The sequence below is a fragment of the Jatropha curcas genome, chromosome 1 (assembly GCF_041381405.1).
Source record: "Jatropha curcas cultivar XTBG-Jc1 chromosome 1, XTBG_Jcur_1.0, whole genome shotgun sequence".
In the NCBI taxonomy this organism is placed as follows: domain Eukaryota; kingdom Viridiplantae; phylum Streptophyta; class Magnoliopsida; order Malpighiales; family Euphorbiaceae; genus Jatropha; species Jatropha curcas.
Window position 1 is genome coordinate 32,836,052 of NC_143151.1, and position 8,757 is coordinate 32,844,808.

At 34.9% G+C, this 8,757-nt stretch overlaps 1 protein-coding gene and 1 long non-coding RNA gene across 2 annotated transcripts in view; both read right to left on the minus strand.

The window, feature by feature from the left end:
• Nucleotides 1-3,025, minus strand: part of LOC149499410 (uncharacterized) — a 4,440-nt gene extending 1,415 nt beyond the window's left edge. The window contains exons 1-2 of the mRNA XM_089715600.1: nt 2,865-3,025; nt 2,502-2,723 (exon numbers count right to left, since the gene is read on the minus strand). Of these exons, the coding sequence (XP_089571726.1) occupies nt 2,502-2,723; nt 2,865-2,910 (268 nt within the window). The 5' untranslated portion in view covers nt 2,911-3,025. The remainder of the gene's footprint in view (nt 1-2,501; nt 2,724-2,864) is intronic.
• Nucleotides 3,026-3,419: 394 nt separating this feature from the next.
• LOC119370048 (uncharacterized) lies at nt 3,420-8,384 on the minus strand. The gene is made up of 3 exons (XR_016322080.1): nt 8,206-8,384; nt 4,294-4,523; nt 3,420-3,783 (listed from the first exon to the last, which is right to left on the minus strand). It is a non-coding gene; the product is annotated as an uncharacterized LOC119370048 (long non-coding RNA).
• Between the last annotated feature and the right edge of the window lie 373 nt (nt 8,385-8,757).

The window sequence follows — 8,757 nt, forward strand, 5'->3', positions numbered from 1 at the left end:
AAAGATGGTTTCATCTATTTCCATCATTATAAGTTTATGGATATTATCCTCTGCATAGTCATGCTGCAATATATATATATATATATATATATATATATATATGAAATGAGCACCTAACAAAGAGTTAAATTCCTAGGTGTACTAGTTAATGAAAATTTTATGAACTCAATAAGTAATCAAATAGACCCAACAGACTGGAATTAGGGGACAGATGTTAGATTCTGAGTTGTGCTTTTCAAGAAGCAAATCACACTTATCTAATCAGATATAGGATGGAAGAAGAATGGCCATCAGATTTTCTTCCTTGCCATATAAAGTATTTGAATCATTCTATCACTTCTTCAATTGTTACTGAAATGCTTCTATAGGTTCCTCCTGTCACTGTCATTTGTTCAGGAAAGCCAGAAGGATCTTTTGTTATCAACAGATTCAATGATTTTGAGAAGGAACAAATAGCCATGCCTTCCTTTATCTGGTGTGCTGCAGTCTACTGTACCATGGATCTACTATGCTGGTTTCACAGGTGAAATGGGCTCATATACAGTTCTAAGAGATGCTTCAGCCACGCTCGATGGCTCAAAGAGGCAATTTAAAGCCAATCAGATTCAATTTCTAAAATATAGAGTCAAAAAGCATCACATACATCACACTATCACAGCACCATGCATATTTACTATGTCACATGGAACAACATTCAACGTTGTAAATTAGAGTTTGCTATGCAAGTGTGCAGCAACATCTTATGTTCACGAATTCCCAAACAGATGTAAGGGCATGTCACTATAAAATATTGAAGTAACAGAGAACTTTGAAATGCACACTTGTCATAGCATCTCATTCATGGAAATGAAAACTATAATTTACAATGCATGAAGCAGATAAAAACAATGTGAAGTTAGTGAAGAAAAATATACCACGGTCAATGGAACATAAGGTAGCATGTGATACTCAAATGGGCTTGACACGGTGCTGACTGAGAGCAAAACAACTAAACAGTTTGATAATTTTGATGCAATCACTAAATCACACATGGGAGACTAGCATTCATTTGCTGATGCCCTTTGACAGTTTACATGTTTAAAGAGCCATCAGAATCCTTCCCAATATGCTGCACTACAGTCAACTGCAAGCTGTATTCGGTTATTCATTTGAAATAAATAGTCTCCAATTCCAAGATATTAGCATGTCAAATAGTCTCCAAAACTTGTTCTCTACTATAATTGAAGCTTTAATTCCCGAATATGATCAATTTAATTAATCACCAGCAGGATAACTGCAAGATGTCACATTCTCTCTCCAGTTATGCGTCTATGGGACCACACCCCAAGTTAAAGGCCGAACATTTTCCTCCCATTGACCTCTGCAGGTAAATCCTTTTAAGATGCATTCTTAACTTGCTAATGTAATGCAGTGATATTCTAACATGAGCTCATTATACATGCACTCAAGCCATGTTAAATGGGAATTTCATCAAACATTACTGCAAAAGTAGATAAAAGATTGCACAATTTTTCATATTTAGGCCTATATAGTGATCAAAGTGCATAAGAATTAGATCTCTGAAATATGGAAATTCATGCCTAACTCAACTATTTGGTTGCCCATAGCATAGGCTTTAACCAGTTGGAAATCTAGTCCGTGCGAATTGATAATATCAAGAAGTTTGCAATATTTCTTTTTCCAATGATCTATTAGAAGCTTCATTTGCAAGCTAATCCAATGGCTGTCAAGCACTGTACGATTACTTATAGCATGAAAAGACTGAACCAAATGGGCTTTTAGTTGCAAGAAAATTTGGGAAAATTGGAGATAAAAAAAAGCATTTTCTGTACACAAATATGATTAATATATCACCATAATGACAACCTGTACTTCAAGTCCGATACAAATTACTACTTGGTGTGTTTTGGAATATTGATATCATTCACATACCATTGCTTTTATATACAAACAAGAGAAGCAGTTCTGCTTAGAATCTATTATCCAAATCATGCTCAAATCTTTACACCTTATTGGCTCCCACCTGGTTCCAATTGTCAACAGAAATTACAACTGGAACCTGTTTAAGTAATTACTCAAAGAAAAGGAGATCCTTGAAATGCAATTGAAAAACCAACATGTCCAGCAAAAGCCCTGAACCCTATTATCCTCCAATAACAAAATCAAGAATGTTTTCAAGAAAGAGAATCCAGATACTCATTTTACAATTGCATGATTTAAAAAAAATTATGCGAGGCCAATAGACATATAGAACTAGACAAATATCCTCCCTTCAGAAGCCAAAAGAAATTCAAGAATCCCTAAGAAAAACCGAGGCCTTTAAATCTTTCACCGGCTCAAAGTTACCTTATCAGCAGATACAGTAAACAATAGTACTAAATGATAATAATAAACCTCTCCTATCCAAAATCAAGATACCCATTTCAGTATTGCCAGCATCAAACCATTAAATATGCCTGACATACAAACAGAAATGAGTAGAATTTGGGAAAAGAAAGTACCTCCAACAGTTAGATTGACAGTCAAGATAAGGGGCCAAAGGAATTTGTAACGTCTAGCAAAGGACTCCTTAGGAGGCTGAGGAGAAGGAGGAGCTGTAGACTGAGACCCCATTCTGTACGACTCAGCAGCAGCTGAAGATGCTGATGCATACGGTGTCTGTGTTGGTGTTGGGGAAGAGAAATCTTTTGCCTTCAGTTGCTCCTGAAATTGCTTAGGCTGCGCTGTTATTGCAATAAAAGAAATCGAGTCAACAACGAAACCAAACTCAAATAATTGAAAAGAAGAAACAAATAAGAAAGTGTTATCAAGAATCTTGGGAGTTGTTGCTGTCAAATTTACTCGCGATGACTTTGATTGGATACCTTTCTTGGGCTTGTTGGCGTAGAGCTTTGGACCTGCCTCGCTCATTGTGTCTTCTGATATCAGATTTCTTCGTTCTCAGACTCGCTTCTTCCTACTTCCCCGATACCGCGCGACTGAGACTGTTTTTGTTCTACTTAATACTTAATAATACTGCTTCTGTTTCTATTATCCTGGATGCTTATGTCTTCAAATGGAAAGAATGGACCTTTTTTTTTTTTTTTTTTTTTTTTTTTTTTTTTTTGTAATTTAGTTTTAAAGATAGTAATTTTTCAATTGTCCTGAAAATTAGTTTTAAAGAATGGACCTCCTATTGAATTAAAATGATTATGAAAAACGATCTCAAATTTTACATTTTTAAAATTTATTAAAAAGGTTCATTTTTTTATTTATTTTGATTGCTTTAATAAATTATGATCAAAAAATTAGAAAATTTAGCCTTTTTTCACTTTTAAATTATGAGTTTTCGATTAAATCCAAATCTAAGCTACAACAAATACCATGTACCCCATCATAAAATTCCTTCTCAAAAAAAAAAAAAAAAAAAAAAAATCATATAATTCAATTACAGAACGACTTAAATTTAATTGGCTCAAGTTGTAGGCTTGTGTCTGTACTGTTAATGAGTGAACATATGAATCTTTAAACTATTGTACAGATTTCAACAGAGTACATTACCTCTGGTGATCATTCAATAAGTCATATCTTACAGAACTAACAGCCCTATATTTTCAGGAAGTTAACAATGAAATTTGAAAAAAAAAAAAAAAAAAAAAGCTAAAATGGAACAACGTTTAGGCATGACATCTCAGGTATCAATGCTCTGGACATAAATTTTCCCTTCAGTTATTGATCTCATAAATTAGCTCCATGAGCGGCCACCACCATAACCCCTCCCACGTTCCCGGAAACTTCCATAACCTGATTCATCAGATGCAAAAACAAAACAAGGCTTTAGCAACTAAGAACATATTTATACATTACATGGGAAACAGTGCTATCATCAGGTCATATGATTAGCTAATCAGTCTGCAATAGTGTTAATGACTGGGGAAAAATGGTGTGATCATAAAATCATAGTTCATCCAAGATTGCAAGATTTGACACAAACTTACAAAAGAAAAAGAAAAGAAACGAAACGAAAGGAAAATATTTTACTAGACCTATCAATTTCATTGTTTATTAGACCAACAGGTAACAGCAGTGGCAGATCTTGCATTCTCAAAATCTCCTTTGTGATTTTGGAACTTGTATAGTACAGGACAATAAAAATATAGCAGCAATGATTGTCAAGTTATACAACTGTCCCTTTAAGCTTATAATTACAAAGTCAGACTTCAGTTGCAACAAAGACATGTTCAGAATATCAATTTCCACCATATTACCTAAAAAAGGTATATGCATCCAAAAAACTTCCTACAGTCAACCAACCTGGAGGAGGAGGTGCACCACGACCCATTGCAGTCAATTCTGGACTGACCTTCTGCCCAGCTTCCTCAAGTATGGTGATAAGTTCCTTAGCAAATCTGGCATTTGAAGCTGTGAAGAAAGTGTAGGCTGTTCCTTTTGCTCCAGCCCTTCCAGTTCGACCAATCCAGTGAACATAACCCTCAAGGGATCCAGGAAAGTCATAATTGATTACATATTTTACATCCTAACATCTGCCACCAAAATAAAATAATAAGGAACTGGGTACTGAGATAGGCAAGTCAAGAGAAGGTGCTCCCCTCAAAATCCAAGTCAGTTCTCCCTTGCAAGCCAAAGAGAGATCAGATGCCCGAAAAGATATTTGAAGGGAACGGCATGAACTCCAAATTTTGGAAAAAGATAAATATCTACACTTTCTAACCCCCAGCATGACACCACCAATCAATATATTAGGATCAGAGAGCCCATCAAAGGTAAGAAAAATGATAAGCAAAAGAAAAATGTGGTATGGAGCATAAAATGCAACCACAAAAGTAAAAGTTAAAAAAAAAAAAAAAAAGTGGTATGGAGCATAAAATGCAACCACTTAGTAAGACAGAAATAAGACTACCTAAAAATGCCTTGAGATAAGAAACAATACATGTATGCTATCTAAAGTGCTTCCTATTCTTTGCATTCTAAGGATGGAGGATTGCCTATCTCATTTCTTAAAATGGCTAGATTTCTTATACTTTAGATTTCTGTTTGCTATTTTGAAATTTTTACTTGTCATATTCATTTTACACTACTTGGTTCATAAAATACATAAATCTCTTATCTTTGGTAGATTACTTAAGAAGTCTAAATCAACGGATAAAAACAAACATGATCAACATGAAGTTCAAAAAGAAGGATAAATATTTTGCTTAGGGACAAGCAAAGAGCTAAGTGTGGGGGAATTGATAGCCTCGCAAAGCGGGCAAATCTTGTTATGTTATTCTGATATAAATTGCATGAATGCATGATTGTTTTTGTACATTTTACGTTTGTTCGTGTTGTTTTGTTTCAAAGTAATTTTCAGGAACACAGTTAGATCAAAGATTTGTTCTATACAAAAATAGGGCCAAAACAAGTTGAAACATGGAAAAGAATCCTTAAACCAGCCCTCGCGCCGTGAAGCAAGTCGCAACAAAGGAAAACGCTACCAGAGGACGCACGCGCAACCCACGCCCAGAAAAAGGAAGTCGCGAGCGCGACATTCACATACGCGATCCGAGTGTCAGAAGCAATTGGACTAGAAGACGGGAGCGCGCCTTGCATCTGCACGAGCGCGAGAAAGTACCTTTGAAAGGCAGAAAGTTTGCCAGCGAAATTCGCAAGCGCGCCTTACATATGCGCGAGCGCGAACAGAACTTTTGAGAGGCAGGAGCATTTGGAGCAGAAGTCGCGAGCGCGACCTTCACCAGCGCGAGCGCGAGTCGAGATTTCCAAGAGACGTGATTGCTGCCTTTTCATCAGAGAATCATATCTTTCCATGCAAGGGTCGGGACTCCTCCCAAGAGAAGTCACCTCAAGCACCTCTTGACCAACCAATCACTACCAACACCACCATCACTCTCCTCCTCTATAAATAGCAATCAAAATGAAGCAAAGGAGACAAAAAGATAGATACAGAATTGATTCTTATTCAGAGTTAGATTCACAAAACACTTAGATTGTATTAGGAGAAGTGTGTTAGTAGTACTTAGAGCAAGATTGACGAAAGTCACTTGTTATTGATTATGCCAAGAACACCAAGAAGTTCCTCGAGGTGTGACGACCTCCGGAGGCTTGAGTTAGATTCATTCTTTCTCTTGTTTCATAGACTTATTGTATGTTGTTCTTCATAACTCTTCTATGCAAAGCAACAATATTTAATTGGTAGCATTCAGTAAAAATTCTTTAAGTTATCTTTTGATCTTGTTTAATCAAAGTTACTAGATTATATTCTCAGAAGGAAATAGTTTAGTAAAGATCAAAGAGATTTAATTCATTGAATTGAATTTGCATATGCATATTTCACTTATTTCTGTTGGAGTTAAATTTGTCTTATTGAAATAATCAAAGAATAAGAATTAGGTTTAATATTCAACAAGATAGGGATTTTAGTATATGTAGAAATACATATAATAGAAAGTATAATTCTATACTGAGAAGTTGAATTATATTATACCATATGTAATTAAAGAATTCTTTATTGTATATTACAAGCTTTTGAATAGAAAAGGGAAAATACCGTGCATGATTAATTATTCTAAGTATTTGACTATACACTTGTCTTTTAATTTAATTAAACATTAGTCTTAGCATAAATAGAAATTAATCACTATTGTATTCTTATATCTGTAAACACATCATTAAGAATAAAGTAGCAAGTGGACTCAACTCGTTCCTCGTGGGATCGATCTTTTTATTACTACGTTGCGATCCGTATACTTGCGGGAACTCAAAAGAGACGCAACAAAATTCAAAAACCATAAAAAAAACTACATCAAAATTAGGATAATGGTCTGTTTTCTTTAAAAAGCATAAATTTATAATGAAGAAACCTATAAATCTGAGGCAAAGTGTATAAATGCCTTCATATACCTTCAATTCTTTAAAACAAATTGAATCGGCTCAACTTTAAATGCCGATCCAATATTTCTTCCAGGGGTTTAAACATAAAACAACAGAGATCAATACATACCTGTTATGCTTGAGCCAATTCAATTTTTTTTTTTAATAAAAAAATCAAAAAGGAAGGAGTAATAGTCAGGCATCCAAGGCTTAAAAAAAAAGTAATGAAACTTTTTTTTTAAACTAGAGATTACTATTTAAAACAAAACAGAGCGAAGGGAAGGGTAGGGAAGGGAAGGAATACAAAACAGATGGACTATGGTAACCAATCCCCTCATAATGCAAATCATACAAACTTTTCCTCAGAAATCCACAACTACCTAAAATGCACGTCATAAGTCATTTTCTGAAACCCTGAGAAAGAAACTACATAATAGCTCCATTTTTCTTTAACCATGTTGATGCTAGATCCAACAATTTTTAAGTTTCCATCAGATCCCCAAACCACGCAGTTCGCCTAGTATCAAAATAAGAATGAATTATCATCACTAGAAACCCCACTAGGATCAACAGAATGCCAACTATCACAGGGCTTAATCAACTATCCAATTTAAAAACAAATCGAAATCCCATCCAAATGATTATAGATAATCTCCCTCCCTCCAATATCTGCATGAAGTATTTTCCTCCTGGTAACATAGTAGTGAAATTTAGATTAACAACGAACATGTCCATCAAAGAGAACAGTACCATATCTACCAACTACCTAATCTAGAGGAGCTTAAAATGGGATTATATGGAATCAACATCCGACTTACAAGACACAAGCATTCCAAACAATTTGCAAAAGTCCCACTCTAAAAGTTTTGAATTCATTGTCCATTCTCAACTCCAAAATAGTAGCATACAAAACCTAGAAACATTACCTCCCTTGCTATTACATTTTCTATTCCTAAGACGGCCAAAAATACCCAAAAAAAAACCCTACTGAAATTACACCAGACGAATCTTCCATTTATATCTGAAGTTTGGTCCTAAATAATTTTTTAAAAACTCCAAAAATCTGAATTAATAAAGTTCTACTAACAAAGAACAAATACAAGAAGGGTATCTAAACCTGTACTGAGATAAACTTTTGCATGAAATTAAGCGAAATCCACATTCCAATTTCTAAACAATATGATAAAATTAATAACAACAAATAGAATTAAAATCAGCAAAAACAAAGGAAATAAAGAAGATAAGAGAGAAACATAAGATAAAATGCCAAGATATGAACAATTATTGAACAATAACAATGAAATACGCCAAAAAAAAAAAGATAGAAAGAAGCAAAACCTGTGAAAGATGATGATTTAAAAAGTTCATTTTATGTGTTTTGGGGGGCTTTGATCGAGATTTCTTCGAATAAGGAGAACAGACCCGCACCTGCTGCTGCTTGTTTTTGGTTCACTCCACATCCTGCCTATTCTGTTTTTTTAGAACCAAGAAAGTGAAAGAAACGACACATTCAGGGCTTAGTTTGGTCTCCCTTTAGGCCTGCCCTTGTACTCCCGCCTTTCGAAAGATGAAATTGCAAAACCAAGTTTTGGGCTTCAGCAAATGATAAACATTGGGCCTCAGGGGCTCATTCATATGTAACCAAGTTTTCTTTATTTCTTTATTTCTTTTTTTCATTTTAGTGGAAGACGATGATTTAAAAAGTTCATTTTGCGTGTGTGTTTTGAGGGCTTCGATCGAGATTTCTTCGAATAAGGAGAAGAGACCCGCACCTGCTACTGCTTGTTTTTGGTTCACTCCACATCCTGCCTATTTTGTTTTTTTTATAACCAAGAAAGTGAAAGAAACGACACATTCTGCGTAAATTCAAATGCGTCGTTCAGGGCTTAG